The sequence below is a fragment of the Magnolia sinica genome, chromosome 11 (genome assembly GCF_029962835.1).
Source record: "Magnolia sinica isolate HGM2019 chromosome 11, MsV1, whole genome shotgun sequence".
NCBI lineage: Eukaryota > Viridiplantae > Streptophyta > Magnoliopsida > Magnoliales > Magnoliaceae > Magnolia > Magnolia sinica.
Window position 1 is genome coordinate 78,727,116 of NC_080583.1, and position 18,901 is coordinate 78,746,016.

Below are 18,901 nucleotides of genomic sequence, written 5' to 3' on the forward strand. Positions count from 1 at the left end.
CACGTCCAGTGGTCCCATAGGATAAGGTTCATGCACCCAAAAACAGCATCTTTTCTTTGTCCGGACGCGGATTTCCTGCGAAAGCCTTTCGCAGGAAATTCCTGCGCAAGGATGCTGGGTGGGGCCCAGTACAATGTATGTGAAAAATCCATTCCGTCCATCCGTTTTGAGATCTTATTTTAGGGGGTGTGACAAAAGATGAGCTGATAAAAAACTCAAGTGGATCACACGAGAGGGAAAATTAGGGAAAGAAATTTCTACCGTTGAAATCTTCCCAGTCTCCACCTTGATGTTTATATGTTATCTAAACCGTTTATAAGGTCATTGTCAATGGGATTAAGTGAAAAAACCAAAAATATAGACTGATACAATAATTTTTTGGGCATACGAATGCTTCAACGGTGCTCACTAAATGATCACTGTTTCCCCTTGTGTGTCCCATTTTAGTTCTATATACATCTAATTTTTTATCTCAAGTCCTTAAATGATCTCGAAAAACGGATGGACGGATTGGATTTATCAAAAACATGTCGGTGCGCCCCACCCAGCATCCTTGCGCAGGAACTTCCTGCGAAAGGCTTTCGCAGGAAATCCGCGTCCTCTTTGTCCAGCGGTTGGTGAACGTTCACTGAAGCGAATTGGCTAGTGTACCAAACACCACGGATCTAGCTGATGTGTTGACGTCACTAAGTTCTAAGTCCCATCATGAGGTATGTGTGATATCCAAACCGTCCGCTCATTTGGAGAGCTCATTGTAAGGTTTGAATCTAAAATTAACACAGATCCAACGATCAAGTGGATCATAATGTAAAAAGCAGTGAGGAATTAAACGTCTACCATTGAAACACTTTTGGATCCATATAATATTTGTTTTATCTTTTCATCCAGGTTTTTGTGACCTTATGAACAGATTGGATGGAAAGTAAACGTTATTTTGGGCCCTACAAATGTTTTAACGTTGGGAATTATTGCCCGCCTACTATTTGTGGTGGTCCACTTGAGCTTTAGATATGACTCATTTTTGGGCTCATGATCTAAAATGATCTAGGAAAATGGATGAACGGTGTGGATGTAATAAATACATAATTGTGGGGACATGTTATTTTGATCTCCTTTGAACCGTTCGTACAACTCGGAGCTGGAGGAGCGTTAGCGCTCGTCTTCGCACGACACGTACCCACACCAGTCAGGTCGGTGGTGTGTCATACACCAGCCAATCCACTTCCGACGTTCAAAAAGAAACAGTGAACGAGGGGCGAGGATTAGGGAAGATAAAAGAAAGGGAAGAAAACTAATCAACCATTCAATGGCTATCTTTCCTGCTCTTCTCTTCTTGGTTTTTGCTATTGTTCTTCTAACCTTGGCTACTTTCAATGGAGGTCGAGCAAGGAATAAAACCAACCAACCACCTTCTCCATCCAAGCTTCCGATCATTGGCAACCTCCACCAGCTAGGTGGGCCTAATTCCCTTCTACACCTTTCTCTACGGTCGCTCTCCGACAAACACGGCCCGCTAATGCTCCTGCACATGGGGAGCATTGCTACTCTCGTAGTTTCATCGGCAGAGATGGCTGAAGAGATCTTGAAAACCCATGATCTTGTTTTTGCAAGCCGACCTTGGCCCTGTTCGAACGCAGCCAAGCAGCTTCTCTACGGTTGCAATGACTTGGCCTTTTCACCCTATGGGGAGTACTGGAGGCAAGTTAGGAAAATCTGCGTTATTGAACTTTTGAGTGGTAAGAGAGTGCAGTCATTCACTTTTATTAGGGAAGAAGAAGTTAGGAATATGACCGAGGTTATTAAAGATTCTTGTTCGATCTCGGCCGTTAATCTAACCGACATGTTTCTCTCCCTATTGAGCAGCATAGTCTCAAGGGTTGCTTTCGGGAAGAAGTACACAGGAGGAGAGAATGGAGAGATTAGATTCTCGGATCTAGCCAAGGAATTGCAAGTTCTTTTGGGATCTTTCAGTGTGGGAGATTATTTTCCATCATTTGGATGGATGGATGTCCTCAGTGGCTTAGATGCTAGATTGAAGAGAATTTCTCAAGGCATGGATGATTTTCTTGATCAAGTGATTGAGGACCATCTCATTCGTGGGAATGTCAACAATGATGGAAATAACGATGAGCGTAAGGACCTTGTGGATGTATTGCTCCACCTTCAAAAGGATGCCAATGCCGACATCCATCTCACGAAAGATAACCTGAAAGCCATCATCTTGGTATGGCTCTCTCTCTCTCTCTCTCTCTCTCTCTCTCTCTCTCTCACAGGAGCTCCTTTCCTTCTAATATGGCCTATACCCGTATTATCCATAGCGATCAAGCCACAGACCTCCCAAGGAAGTTTCTCTCCTCTTCTAAAGAGACTCCCTTCCATACCACCACTCCCAGGCCAGGCTAAGTTGTCCACCACCTCATTACCTTCCCAAAAAATTTAAGATACAATTGAGGCTGGACAGGTCACGATGAATCTCCCTGCACCAAATATCAGATGTTCCATGGAATGGGGGAGTTGGTATTTGTAATGGCTGCCATAATCACTTTAGAATCATATTCAACTATTAAATTGCCAAGGGTCATGCTACAACATATCTTTACTCTATCTAATACATATCTTTACTTTATCACCACATTTGAAACTCTATGGTAACCATGATGGAAGGCAAAGATGACCTTCCCTGACACAAGGATGGGCGTGATGAGGTCGAGCACAATCTTCTTCATCAGTGGGATAATTACTCCAAATCCACGGAGTTTCTCTGGACTACTCAGAGAGATGCCTTAAATCCACAAGGAAAGATAGAAACTAGAAGTATTTCTAGAAATTTGAAATAAATTGATTGATACTCAAAAATTACTTTATAACCCTTTAAATGATGTTATAAACCTTAGGGAGAAGTTTCAGAATCAAACTATAACTAAAACTTCCACTAAATTGTGACTTACTGTAAATAGTAAACTTACTATTTATAGATGGTTATGATTTCTACTAGACCTCATGGTTTTCAGCCAAAAATAGTAAGTGTCCTATTTGGCTTAACCATGTTGTTCTCCTAAAATTTTTAAAAACTTTTCGTGTTGGACACAATTTCTAAAGCTCAACGGATGAAGAGTTAAAATCAAATTAAAACTTACTAAATATAGTAAAAACGAAAGTAAACTAGAATTTTGAACTTCGATCTAATGGAATTTCACAAATTCTGCGTGGGCAACCTAACATAGCGGGTTGGTTGGCTAAAGTAGCTTCTCCTACCCCAACATCATACATGACACGTCGGATAACTTGACGCAGGGGAGGACGTGAGGTCGAGCACCGTCTTCCTCAAGAGGATAACTATTCCGAATCCACGGAACTTCTCTGGACCCCTCACAGAGACTTCTCGAATCCACGAGGAAAGAAAGCAGAAAAAATAGAAATAAATTCTAATAAATTCGAAATTGATTGATGAATAATTGATAATCCCTAATGTGTCTCCTTACACCATTAATATAGGAAAAAAAATAAACTAAAATTCGTAATTACAAAAAATAGCAAAATTCTAACTCTAATAAAAATCCTAATTCTAATAAAACTCTTCTAAGGCCTAATTTCTAAAAATAAATATTGCAAATAAACTTTCTCTAGAAGAGTCCTAGTATAACTAAAAGTTATTTCTAAAAGGAAAGAAAATCTAAAGCTCTAAAAATATTTAAAAAATAGTAAAATTTTCCTAAAAATTCGTTTTTGAACTGAAAGCGCGCTTTTTTTGACGAAACGGATAGATGCGACCCACTTTGTGGGTCGGTTCACCTCGGATGGCCCATTTCAGTAAAGATTGATAGGTTGTGCGCCCCGTAACGATACCCGGATCAAAAGTTATAGTAATTCACGGTCCATCTTCTTTTGGCTCAACCATGTTAGGAACGTGTCTGTGACAGGTTCTACATCAGACCCCTCCACTTGAAAAAAACTCGTCCTCGAGTTACGCAAGAGACTTGGCACATGAGTCTGAGATAACTTCTGACGCCGATGTTCATTAGACTTTTTTTTTGTACTTGGCATTAAGCTTTTGAGCCGATACGATACATATACTCATGCTTTCCTTGACTTGACTAATATCGATTAATTCCTTCACATCTGTCTTCAAGATTTCATATTTTTTCTGATAATGTGGGCAATTAGGCGGACTTGCCCCTGCGATGGGATCAACGTAATTTTGCATATCTCGTATGGGAGGTAAATTATTAGGGAGTTCATCGAGCACAACCCCCTTGAACTCCTGCGACTGGTTCCAAATCCTTTAGGATATTCACGAGCTCCACATATTTTTCTCTTCAACTACTGCATAATGTCTCCCGTTTCCTCAAATTGTTTAACAAAGGCCTACTCAAGAGAAATTGTCCTTCTACTTTAGAAGTCTTGAGTTGGCTCACCGTTCCCATAGGGGTCACATGTTTTCCACGATGAATCCTGTAGTTTGTTGCAACTCCGTTTTGACTTGGTCATCTCTCGCGACAAATAATAGGATTTTTCTGCATAACCCTTTAATGATTGGTTATCTTGCCAATAATTTTGATTTTGTTGGAATAATACCTGATCGTAATTGGTAGGGAAGAATCGCATGCACAATAACTTCTTCATCCGCGACCACATGCGGATTGGCGCCTTTATCCATCTCATTCACTCGAGTTGAAGTTGCTCCCACCAATCTGAAGCTCTGCCTGTCAACTTGTAGGCCACGAGTTTAACTTTCTTTTCTTCCATTATGTTCATGTAGTCGAAGAAACGTTCGACTTTAAGCAACCAATCGAGGAAGTCCTTGAAGTAGAGTTGACCATTAAAACTAGGAAGATTGACTTTCATCTTGAATTCTTGATCCATCTGATCATTGGCTCGTCTAGGATGCTGTAAAATCATGTTGCTAGATCCCACTTTATTAGGAGTGATCCTATGGTTCACTGATAGCGTCCCCCTACGATCAATATGATTACGAATTCTAGCAATTGTTGATGGTGGATCACCACCATGAACACGGAGCTGCCCTAGGGCCTCCGCCAAACGATCCGCCATGCGATCGATGGAAGCTTGCAACCCTTGCATGGCTTGCCGATTCTCTCACCGTGCTGCTTCAAAAGCTGTCGCCATTAAAGGTAAATTCCCTGGAACACCGCCCATGGGATTGTTGCCCGACCCGTCGTTAGAAGCCATCTATCTAAGGAAAAACCTTGCTTTGATACCAAACTGACGCAGGGGAGGACGTGAGGTCGAGCACCGTCTTCCTCAAGAGGATAACTATTCCGAATCCACGGAACTTCTCTGGACTCCTCACAGAGACTTCTCGAATCCACGAGGAAAGAAAGCAGAAAATAGAAATAAATTCTAATAAATTCGAAATTGATTGATGAATAATTGATAATCCCTAATGTGTCTCCTTACACCATTAATATAGGAAAAAAAAAAACTAAAATTCATAATTACCAAAAATAGCAAAATTCTAACTCTAATAAAAATCCTAATTCTAATAAAACTATTCTAAGGCCTAATTTCTAAAAATAAAAATTGCAAATAAACTTTCTCTAAAAGAGTCCTAGTATAACTAAAAGTTATTTCTAAAAGGAAAGAAAATCTAAAGCTCTAAAAATATTTAAAAAATCGGAATTACTAAAAATAGTAAAATTTTCCTAAATATTCGTTTTTGAGCTGAAAGCGCGCCTTTTTTGACGAAACGGACAGATGCGACCCACTTTATGGGTCGGTTCACCTCGGATGGCCCATTTCAGTAAAGATTGATAGGTTGTGCGCCCCGTAACGATACCCGGATCAAAAGTTATAGTCAATTCACGGTCCATCTTCTTTTGGCTCAACCATGCTAGGAACGTGTCTGTGACAGGTTCTACATCAGACCCCTCCACTTGAAAAAAACTCGTCCTCGAGTTACGCAAGAGACTTGACACATGAGTCTGAGATAACTTCTGACGCCGATGTTCATTAGACTTTTTTTTTGTACTTGGCATTAAGCTTTTGAGCCGATACGATACATATACTCATGCTTTCCTTGACTTGACTAATATCGATTAATTCCTTCACATCTGTCTTCAAGATTTCATATTTTTTCTGATAATGTGGGCAATTAGGCGGACTTGCCTCTGCGATGGGATCAACGTAATTTTGCATATCTCGTATGGGAGGTAATTTATTAGGGAGTTCATCGAGCACAACACCCTTGAACTCCTGCGATACTGGTTCCAAATCCTTTAGGATATTCACAGGCTCCATATATTTTTTCTCTTCAACTACTGCATATATGTTTCCCGTTTCCTCAGATTGTTTAATAAAGGCCTGCTCAGTCATGAGAGATTGTCCCTCCACTTTAGAAGTCTTGAGTTGGCTCACCGTTCCCATAGGGGTCACATGTTTTCCACTGATGAATCCTGTGGTTTGTTGCAACTCCGTTTTGACTTGGTCATCTCTCCGACAAATAATAGGATTTCTCTGCATAACCCTTTAATGATTGGTTATCTTGCCAATAATTTTGATTTTGTTGGAATAAGACCTGATCGTAATTGGTAGGGAAGAATCGCATGCACAATAACTTCTTCATCCGCGACCACATGCGGATTGGCGCCTTTATCCATCTCATTCACTCGAGTTGAAGTTGCTCCCACCAATCTGAAGCTCTGCCCATCAACTTGTAAGCCACGAGTTTAACTTTCTTTTCTTCCATTATGTTCATGTAGTCGAAGAAACGCGCGACCTTCAGCAACCAAACGAGGAAGTCCTTGAAGTAGAGTTGACCACTCCAACTCGCAACATCGACTATCATCTTGAATTCTAGGTCCATCCGATCCATCCGATCAATGGCTCGTCTAGGATGCTGCTATGAAATCATGTCGCTAGATCCCACTTTATCAGGAGTGATCCCGTGGTTCACTGATAGCGTCGCCCTACGATCAATATGATTACGAATTTTAGCAATTGTTGATGGTGGATCACCACCATGAACACGGAGTTGCCCTAGGGCCTCCGCCAAACGATCCGACATGCGATCGATGGAAGCCTGCAACCCTTGCATAGCTTGCCGATTCTCTCGCCGTGCTGATATGCCGCCGTTAAAGGTAAATTCCCGGAGCACCGCCCATGGGATTGTTACCCGACCTGTCGTTAAAGCCCTCAATAAGGAGAAACCTCGCTTTGATACCAAACGACGCAGGGGAGGACGTGAGGTCGAGCACCGTCTTCCTTAAGAGGATAACTATTCGAATCCACAAAGTTTCTCTAGACTCCTCACGAGACTTCTCGAATCCACGAGGAAAGAAAGCGAGAAAAATAGAAATAAATTCTAATAAATTCGAAATTGATTGATCAATAATTGATAATGCCTAATGTGTCTCCTTACACCATTAATATAGGAAAAAAATAAACTAAAATTCGTAATTACCAAAAATAGCAAAATTCTAACTCTAATAAAAATCCTAATTCTAATAAAACTCTTCTAAGGCCTAATTTCTAAAAATAAAAATTGCAAATAAACTTTCTCTAGAAGAGTCCTAGTATAACTAAAAGTTATTTCTAAAAGGAAAGAAAATCTAAAGCTCTAAAAATACTTAAAAAATCGGAATTACTAAAAATAGTAAAATTTTCCTAAAAATTCGTTTTTAAGCTGAAAGCGCGCCTTTTTTGACGAAACGGACAGATGCGACCCACTTGGTGGGTCGGTTCACCTCGGATGGCCCATTTCAGTAAAGATTGATAGGTTGTGCGCCCCGTAACGATACCCGGATCAAAAGTTATAGTCAATTCACGGTCCATCTTCTTTTGGCTCAACCATGCTAGGAACGTGTCTGTGACAGGTTCTACATCAGACCCCTCCACTTGAAAAAAACTCGTCCTCGAGTTACGCAAGAGACTTGGCACATGAGTCTGAGATAACTTCTGACGCCGATGTTCATTAGACTTTTTTTTGTACTTGGCATTAAGCTTTTGAGCCGATACGATACATATACTCATGCTTTCCTTGACTTGACTAATATCGATTAATTCCTTCACATCTGTCTTCAAGATTTCATATTTTTTCTGATAATGTGGGCAATTAAGCAGATTTGCCCCTGCGATGGGATCAACGTGATTTTGCATATCTCGCATGGGAGGTAATTTATTAAGGAGTTCATCGAGCACAACCCCCTTGAACTCCTGCGACTGGTTCCAAATCCTTTAGGATATTCACAGCTCCACATATTTTTCTCTTCAACTACTGCATAATGTCTCCCGTTTCCTCAAATTGTTTAACAAAGGCCTGTTCAAAGAGAGATTGTCCCTCCACTTTAGAAGTCTTGAGTTGGCTCACCGTTTCCATAGGGGTCACATGTTTTCCACTAATGAATCCTGTGGTTTGTTGCAACTCCGTTTTGACTTGGTCACCTCTCGCCGACAAATAGTAGGATTTCTCTGCATAACCCTTTAATGATTGGTTATCTTGCCAATAATTTTGATTTTGTTGGAATAATACCTGATCGTAATTGGTAGGGAAGAATCGCATGCACAATAACTACTTCATCCGCGACCACATGCGGATTGGCGCCTTCATCCGTCTCATTCGCTCGAGTTGAAGTTGCTCCCACCAATCTGAAGCTCTGCCCGTCAACTTGTAGGCCACGAGTTTAACTTTCTTTTCTTCCATTATGTTCATGTAGTCGAAGAAACGTTCGACTTTAAGCAACCAATCGAGGAAGTCCTTGAAGTAGAGTTAACCATTAAAACTAGGAAGATCGACTTTCATCTTGAATTCTTGGTCCATCCGATCCATCTGATCAATGGCTCGTCTAGGATGCTGTAAAATTATGTCGCTAGATCCCACTTTATCAGGAGTGATCCTGTGGTTCACTGATAGCGTCGCCCTACGATCAATATGATTACGAATTCCAGCAATTGTTGATGGTGGATCACCACCATGAACACGGAGTTGCCCTAGGGCCTCCGCCAAACGATCCGCCATGCGATCGATGGAAGCCTGCAGCCCTTGCATGGCTTGCCGATTCTCTCGCAGTGCTGCTTCGAAAGCTGTCGCCGTTAAAGGTAAATTCCCTGGAGCACCGCCCATGGGATTGTTGCCAAACCTCACTTTGATACCAAACTGAGGCAGGGGAGGACGTGAGGTCGAGCACCGTCTTCCTCAAGAGGATAACTATTCCGAATCCACGGAACTTCTTTGGACTCCTCACAGAGACTTCTCGAATCCACGAGGAAAGAAAGCAGAAAATAGAAATAAATTCTAATAAATTCGAAATTGATTGATGAATAATTGATAATCCCTAATGTGTCTCCTTACACCATTAATATAGGAAAAAAAAAATAAACTAAAATTCGTAATTACCAAAAATAGAAAAATTCTAACTCTAATAAAAATCCTAATTCTAATAAAACTCTTCTAAGGCCTAATTTCTAAAAATAAAAATTGCAAATAAACTTTTCCTAGAAGAGTCCTAATATAACTAAAAGTAATTTCTAAAAGGAAAGAAAATCTAAAACTCTAAAAATATTTAAAAGATCCGAATTACTAAAAATAGTAAAATTTTCCTAAAAATTCGTTTTTGAGCTAAAAGCGCGCGTTTTCTGACGAAACGGACAGATGCGATGCACTTTGTGGGTCGATTCACCTCGGATGGCCCGTTTCAATAAAGATTGATAGGTTGTGCGCCCCGTAACGATACCCGGATCAAAAGTTATAGTAATTCACGGTCCATCTTCTTTTGGCTCAACCATGTTAGGAACGTGTCTGTGACAGGTTCTACATCAGACCCCTCCACTTGAAAAAAACTCGTCCTCGAGTTACGCAAGAGACTTGGCACATGAGTCTGAGATAACTTCTGACGCCGATGTTCATTAGACTTTTTTTTTGTACTTGGCATTAAGCTTTTGAGCCGATACGATACATATACTCATGCTTTCCTTGACTTGACTAATATCGATTAATTCCTTCACATCTGTCTTCAAGATTTCATATTTTTTCTGATAATGTGGGCAATTAGGCGGACTTGCCCCTGCGATGGGATCAACGTAATTTTGCATATCTCGTATGGGAGGTAAATTATTAGGGAGTTCATCGAGCACAACCCCCTTGAACTCCTGCGATACTGGTTCCAAATCCTTTAGGATATTCACAGGCTCCACATATTTTTTCTCTTCAACTACTGCATATATGTCTCCCGTTTCCTCAAATTGTTTAACAAAGGCCTACTCAGTCATGAGAGATTGTCCCTCTACTTTAGAAGTCTTGAGTTGGCTCACCGTTCCCATAGGGGTCACATGTTTTCCACTGATGAATCCTGTGGTTTGTTGCAACTCCGTTTTGACTTGGTCATCTCTCGCCGACAAATAATAGGATTTCTCTGCATAACCCTTTAATGATTGGTTATCTTGCCAATAATTTTGATTTTGTTGGAATAATACCTGATCGTAATTGGTAGGGAAGAATCGCATGCACAATAACTTCTTCATCCGCGACCACATGCGGATTGGCGCCTTCATCCGTCTCATTCGCTCGAGTTGAAGTTGCTCCCACCAATCTGAAGCTCTGCCCGTCAACTTGTAGGCCACGAGTTTAACTTTCTTTTCTTCCATTATGTTCATGTAGTTGAAGAAACGTTCGACTTTAAGCAACCAATCGAGGAAGTCCTTGAAGTAGAGTTGACCATTAAAACTAGGAAGATCGACTTTCATCTTGAATTCTTGGTCCATCCGATCCATCTGATCAATGGCTCGTCTAGGATGCTGTAAAATCATGTCGCTAGATCTCACTTTATCAGGAGTGATCCTGTGGTTCACTGATAGCGTCGCCCTACGATCAATATGATTACGAATTCTAGCAATTGTTGATGGTGGATCACCACCATGAACACGGAGTTGCCATAGTGCCTCTACCAAACGATCCGCCATGCGATCGATGGAAGCCTGCAGCCCTTCATAGCTTACCGATTCTCTCGCCGTGCTGCTTCAAAAGCTACCGCCGTTAAAAGTAAATTCCCTGGAGCACCGCCCATGGGATTGTTACCCGACCCGTCGTTAGAAGCCATCAATCCGAGGAGAAACCTCGCTTTGATACCAAACTGACGCAGGGGAGGACGTGAGGTCGAGCACTGTCTTTCTCAAGAGGATAACTATTCCGAATCCACGGAACTTCTCTAGACCCCTCACAGAGACTTCTCGAATCCACGAGGAAAGAAAGCAGAAAAAATAAAAATAAATTCTAATAAATTCGAAATTGATTGATGAATAATTAATAATCCCTAATGTGTCTCCTTACACCATTAATATAGGAAAAAAAAAATAAACTAAAATTCGTAATTACCAAAAATAGCAAAATTCTAACTCTAAGAAAAATCCTAATTCTAATAAAACTCTTCTAAGGCCTAATTTCTAAAAATAAAAATTGCAAATAAACTTTCTCTAGAAGAGTCCTATTATAACTAAAAGTTATTTCTAAAAGGAAAGAAAATCTAAAGCTCTAAAAATATTTAAAAAATCGGAATTACTAAAAATAGTAAAATTTTCCTAAAAATTCGTTTTTAAACTGAAAGCGCGCTTTTTTTGACGAAACGGATAGATGCGACCCACTTTGTGGGTCGGTTCACCTCGGATGGCCCATTTCAGTAAAGATTGATAGGTTGTGCGCCCTGTAACGATACCCGAATCAAAAGTTATAGTCAATTCACGGTCCATCTTCTTTTGGCTCAACCATGTTAGGAACGTGTCTGTGACAGGTTCTACATCATAACTCATTCTGGTTTATGAGATATGCCCGGTTTAAGGTTCTGATAGTCCGGATCACTTCCGTTTCTGATCGGGTCTTTTCTAGTCCATCTTGGCCATGAAATTGTCACCAACCCGCTCTACATCATTCTCACCATATGATCCTTACAAATCCCACCCACTCCTCCGCCCAAATTGCCACAAGATGACTAGTCTACATTTATTTTCACCTGGCCCAAAATCAACCGAATCCACTAGATAACCTAAATGGAGAACTTTCTTTCAACATTATTTTGGAGGCCTAGCAAGTGCAAGCCCATCTCCTTTATGGATAAGATTCTATATATGATCTCCCGAATGCGGCTTCCCACCTCTTCCCAACTCTTTGAACGACTAATTGATCTAAGCAATAATTCCACCCACCCACCCACACACACACACACACATCTATATATATATATATATATATATATATATATATATATATATATATATATATATTTCCCATCATCCAAGCCTACATGAGATATGAGCTTCTTTTTTTTTTTTCCAAAGGTGGGACGGACGATGTACAAGCTATATTTTCAGGTGGGCTCCACGCCAAATTGGGCCTCACATATCATATCAGATAAACAGATAGCAAAAAAGAGAACAGAAAGCAAAACAACAGCAAATAAAACAGGAAAGGAAAAGCAACAAAGGTTAAAACCTCCCAGAGGAAAACATTCTCCTAAAAAACCACACTTCTCGGCCAACAGAACTTGCAAATCCCCAAATAGGCATAGATTCTACACCCCCAGCGCTGCACGATGCTGTTGTGCCATGCCACTGAGAGGCGGAATCACCAAATTGCTAACTGTTACGGAAACAACTATCAATACCTAGAATTGGACCTCATACGGAAACATCCCATTAATTATGTTTTGAATTGAGTCAACTGACCCAATTCCAGCACTGTACTCTCCCCCACTTCCAAACTGTCTCTGAGTACTCCTAATGCCATTTCGCCAATGCAAGTGATTGCTTCCTCATTCTCACTACACACACCCCAACCTGTTGAATTGCAATATCCACATATCCACTAGCAATGCCTTGTTCATAGCCTTCTAGACAAATAATATTTGATAATGTTGTTGATGTCTTAAATCTGTGAGTAATAGAGTCTATCGCTGCCATCAAATAGGTGCTCGATGCCATTGAAAAAATTCAAAAAATTCATATTTTCTTACTAGAATGTTCTGATGTTTTCTTAATGTCATCAAAAAAGTTCGATACCATCGACAGTCTGTTAATGCCATCGAAGTCCTATCGAGCAAGTACACAGAATTGCATAAGTGTGGGATTAATTTCCGATTTCGATTGTGATTCTTATATGTGTTGTGTGTGTGTGTGAGGTGCAATCAGGATTTGGGGAATGAGAGAGGTATTCTAGGTTTTCTAAATTTATTTCTGAAGGTTTCATGGGCATAGCTTGGGGAGATTCGAGACTTGCTCGAATCAGGTAATCACTCCATTGTAATTTTCTACGTTCATAATGCATTACTGTAATTTTGTACCATGGTTTTTGCAGCAAGATTTTTTTCACTTTAAATTTGGAGTGTTTGTTTTTGGTCTTGATTGTGCAATTGGAACACTTTGCTTGATTCATCTCTCTATGCTTCCACGGTCCCCAACATATAATACCATAAAATATTTTTTATTTAAAAAAAATAATAATACCATAATATTATATAAGAACAATGAAAATTAAAAAAAATATACGGATAATTATCTTTCCATATAATCCAAGCCTCCCACCAGGAAGGCCACAATATTTAAAATTTCCAGCCTCAAAATCATGTCGTTTGACTCGACATAAAACAATGGATGCCAAGTCATTTGTTTAGCCAGCTATGATCCACCAGATGAGTCAAACAGCCTTGCCCTAAAGCGTCAAATGATGTGGCCCAAATATCTTGGACACGTGTGCCACAAACATGTGCATGTGTATGGGTGGGACTCAGAAAAGAAAGGGAAAGTAAAAAACAGACAAAAGGAAAACAGTACTCCTCACCCTTAGGTGGACTTGTATGAGCTTCTTGGAGCCTTCATTTTCCCGACCCAACGACTAGGATAATGACTAGGCTGGCTGATTCGGCTGAGTCCTGAGTCAACTCGCCTGGTAGACAAGCTATGCACATGTCCATTCGAGCTCGCTCTCTACTCTATCACTTACACATTTTTTTCTTTCTTTTTTTCCTTAGGACATGTTCGTTGCAGGAACCGACACTGGATCTATAGCTTTGGAATGGACCATGGCAGAGCTTGCAAAGAATCCACATGTGATGGAAAAAGCTCAAGCAGAGGTAAGAAGAGTGGTAGGAAGAAAAGCAAAGGTGGAAGAGGACGACCTTGTTCACATGGATTACTTGAAATCCATAATCAAGGAAGCACTACGTTTACACCCTCCAGCGCCCTTGTTAATTCCCCATGAATCCACAACAAGCGTGACACTGCAAGGGTACCATATCTCTGCAAAAACAAAGGTCCTGATCAATGCATGGGCCATCGGAAGGGACCCCAAATCATGGGAAAATGCTGATGAGTTTCTTCCTGAGAGATTCACCAACAACCCAATTGATTTCAGAGGTCAAGATTTTCAATTAATACCATTTGGGGCAGGTAGGAGAAGTTGCCCTGGAATGCCATTTGTCATCTCCACCATGGAACTTGCTCTTGCCAACCTTTTATATTGGTTTGATTGGGAGTTGCCTGGTGGGGCAAAAAATGAAGATCTAGACATGAGTGAAGTTCCGGGTATCGTTGTCCACATGAAATTCCCTCTTCAACTGGTCCCAATATATCACTTTTCTTCTTAAAGATGATCGTATGTTATTAAATTCTACTCCATCAGATTGTACTCCTCAATCAGAGGGGAATAGCTGGGGTTTCTTCTACTCTGATACCATATTGCAAGAGATATTAGAGTTCTAAAGGTTCTCCAATCCTCTTCTTTATTTATAGAAAAAGAAAAAACTGGCAAGGAGCTATGTTGGTGGTTACACCCATGCTGTGTATCTGTTCGCTTTTATTTTATTTTATTTTATTTTTATTATTTTTTTAGTTTTATAAAGTTTGCTAATTCCACATGGCGCATGGAGCACTGCCCATCCACACGTGTAAACATGAGATGCAACCGTTAGATTGAAGCTTTCCATCGGGTTGCAAAGAATGTTAGAAGTTCTGCCTAAAAAATCAGACAGTTTCAATCCTACGTAGGCCAGAATGTATAAAGTAAATTGGCGGTCAAACTCATTTATCCATTCATGTGTTTTCATATGTTGTGTCCCATATAACGTGCAAAATGGCCTGAATTTTGGGCCAAAAGATCTAAACATGGTAGCCTGCATGATGGGAAGCTCAGATCTCTCGAAGGTGTGGCATTTTGGCACGTACGACAGCATGTGGATGTGGATGTGCAGGGCTCCCATGCATGTGCCAACCACTTGTTTTATTTATTTATTTATTATTTTATTTTATTTTAGTTCTCGGTGGGAAAGTAACTTGGGTTTATCATAATCCTTTCTTGTTCTTAACCAACAACCATGAGCTTTGATAAGCCCAACAGCTTCTTTAAGGTGAGCCATGGATCCAAGACGTCCATCAGGTGAGTCCAATGTGCAGATGTCGTGGTTCACAAATAAGGCTGGTCCACTTATGAAGTAGGCTATAAAACAAGTGGACGGCTGAAATAATCTGGGCTTAATCAATTCTTTTAAGTATTGTAGCCTGCCTCATGAGTGGACCAAATTAATTTTTAAAGTAGATCACCTAGGCGTTCAGATCCTCCTGATGACGACCTGGATCTTGCAAGTAGCATACATTGGATTAGCCAACCTCTCATGTAAGGAGAAGCGTTTATTGCATTGAGAGGTCTGCTAGAATACATGCCCATGTGTCCGGGACTTAGCCTTTAGATCTGGGTTCATATTCAATGATCTCGACCGTTTTGTATGATGGCTACACTTTGGATGGAAGATAGATGAAAAATAAAAACTTATAGACAGGGATGTTTCAACAATTATTTGAAACTCAGTGAATAAACCAAGAACTCGATTGAGTCGACTCAGATTGGCCAAAAAACTCATCAATCTATGTCATGGATCATTTTTATACAAAATTAGCCAGAATTTTAGGCAATTTGCCGAGTTTGTACATTAAGCGGGGCAATCCACCTAGTCATGAAAATGGAAACCGAGTTGATTCTCTAGAAAAAAAAAATATGCTAAATTAAGTGGTAATAATAATAAATTTTGACTAATTTTATTTGGTTTTATTAGTAATTTTCTAAGTTTTATTCTTAAATGCTTTCCATATCAAAATCTTACTTTTCACATAAATGGTTGTCCGTACGATTTTTCTTCTAAGCTACCCACCAATTGAGATATTTTCTGATCAATACCGTTGAAGATATTTTTATTTTCATTGGCACTCACTATTGAATATGTGAATGATGGCCCACTAAACTAGATCAACCATCTGGTGGACCCTACTAAATATTGGCATGGTAAACGAGCCACTTAAATGTGAATAATGGCTAGAGCTGTACACAAGCCGAAGCGAGTCCAGGTTGGCTCCAGCTTGGCCAGCAACTTCCCCAGGTCGAACTCATATTGGCTCGATCCTTCAGCCTACCTAGCCAGCTCAGCTTGGCTCGATCGACAGCCCGAGTTGAGCTTGAGCTCAAGCTTTTGAGCAGAGTTTGAGTTTCAGCGTACAAGTGAGTTCGAGTTTAGATTTTAAAATTTTCTTTACATATATAATATATAATTTATTTAAATATACATATTTATAAATTATTTATATTAAGTGAACCTGATCTGAGTTGAATTAATTAAAACCGAGTCAAGTTCAAGTCAAGTCAAGTCAAGTCGAGCTTAGTCTAGATCGGACTCAGCTCAAAAATTTTTCAAGCTAAAGGAATCAGCTCAACTTATCTCCAACATAGTTTCAAGTCGAGTCAAGCGAACTTTTTTTTTTTTTTTTAAACACACCACCACACACTCATGCGGTAGTGGGATTTCACCACCTATGGATACTCGAACCCTTGACCAGATTTTGAAACTCCTATAGTCTACCACCGGAGCAAAAGTAAGTTAGCCAAGCTTTCTCAGTTCGTGTAGAGCTCTAAATTCATGACAACCCTATCGTCTTTGTAATGGTGGCAACTCCACAGTATATGCAATTCTATCTTTTTCTTACTCTTAACAAAAATATATTATCCTAGACTTAGCCGTGTCACCGGGTTAACTCATCTAGTCTTGACTAATGGTCACCCAAGCGGGTTCTGGTTTTCAAATAATCGTTTCAACCGTTTTTTTTTTTTTTTTTTTTTTTTGAGTACTTGAAAATGAACGATCTCTAAATATTTGATGGGGAAATATTTCAATCTGCTATTCCTTTTCTTCTCTTTTCTTTTCCTTTTTCTTTTTTATTTATTTATTTTGGATTCTCCCATTCATGGTGAGTCCATCACATAAACAACTCAAGCCATTCAAAGGATCCCCATCCAACGGCTAAACCCCGGATGCGTACTGCAGGATGTGTTCTAGCAAACCTATTCACTGGACCTGGGTTAGTAAAATTACGGTTCTTAATGGGTACCTGAACCTGCAGGTATCCAAAGGACCCCACCCGATTTTAAGTACAGGCCTGGGTCCAAAACATTGGACCCATTAACAAATGGGTTGGGTTTGGGTCTCACCTTTTTAGACCCGGTTTGAAAGTGTAGCCGGGTGTAGGTGGGGTCCATCAAATTTAACCCGGTTAAAAGGGGGTTAGCAGGGTTCAGTTAGGTTTAATAGTGGTACTATTTGTATAGAATATATATTAATTATTCTGCCGACAAAGTCAGTTTCCTAAGCCACTTGCACGTGTCAAAGTGGTACGAGTATGTACGATCCAATCCATTCATGAGGTGGGCCCATTTACGTAAAGAGGTTTTAACCCATGCACAACCCACTGCAGATTTAGCATGCTTCAAACCTAACTCAAAAGCAGGTTGGGTCAATTGACGGTGGGCACGTAGACCCACTGCCACACCTAATCCTCGGTGGGACCCCCATTACCTACGCCTCAATGTCCTACTCCTGTTAGGTCGATGCCTGAGCTAATTGTCAAGATGCTAAAGCTGACAATGGGTCGGGCCTCAGCCCAGAAAATTCAAATTTGAAGTGGACTGGACTAAAGGCCCAGTCCGGCTAGTTGAAAATCCAGGCAGCCGACCCATTGTCGGGCCTAAAAGATGCTTGCAGATTGTCCCAAGGCAGAAGGCAGCAGCAATACCTCTATGGAGGAGGCAATCATATTAATAATAAATGGAGCAATACAAAGCACGGTTATTTGATACTCTGGTTGCACTTGACACTTGATACACAAGATCTTGGAAATCGCACGTGGCGTACGTTATCTCAATTTCATTTGTTTTTGTAGATATCATTCATTTATAACTGTCCAACAAATGCCAAGAAATCTAGAGCGCGTATCATCTGGGTCGAAGGCACGTAAAATTATAGTGCCCCCGCTTCTGATTGGTCCAAGCCATTTCGGATGACTCGAATTTTTTATTTTTTTATATTAACAAAAAAAAAAACACCAGTTTCTCTACGAAATAGACTGCATGCTACATAACACAACTTTTAACCTAAAACTTCTCTAGCCCCACCATGAATTTTGTGCTAGATCCACACCCTCTAACATTTTTTTCCAGATACTTTTAGAGTAAGAGCCAAAATATGAGTTAGATCCAAAGCTCAGTTGGACCACGCCATAGAAAGCAGTGGGGAGTGAATAAACTACCGCAGAAACTTTACTTGGGCCAAACGTGAGGTTTATTTTCCATCTAATCTGTTCATAAGGTCACCCATACCTGATGAAGGTAAAACACAAATATCAACTTGATCAGAGCCCACTGGGGTGTCAAGAAGTTTTCAACGGTAGAATCAATTCCGATTATTTCCCATGGGGTGTGGTCCATTAGAATTTTTGGTATGCCTTGTTTTTATGCTCATATCCTAGAATGTTATAAAAAAATGGTTGGACGGTGTGGATCTAATGAATACATCATGTGGAACTTCTATTAGCCATCATAATGTATTGATTAGATCCACAGTGTCCATCCATTTTCCATGCATTT

At 40.2% G+C, this 18,901-nt stretch overlaps 1 protein-coding gene across 1 annotated transcript; it reads left to right on the forward strand.

Annotated features, from left to right (window-relative positions):
- The first annotated feature begins 1,150 nt into the window (after positions 1 to 1,150).
- On the forward strand, positions 1,151 to 14,774 carry LOC131219443 (cytochrome P450 71A1-like). The gene is made up of 2 exons (XM_058214576.1): positions 1,151 to 2,224; positions 13,971 to 14,774. Exons 1-2 carry the CDS (start codon positions 1,307 to 1,309, stop codon positions 14,583 to 14,585), a joined length of 1,533 nt encoding a protein of 510 aa, XP_058070559.1. The 5' UTR covers positions 1,151 to 1,306; the 3' UTR covers positions 14,586 to 14,774.
- The last annotated feature ends 4,127 nt before the right edge of the window (positions 14,775 to 18,901 follow it).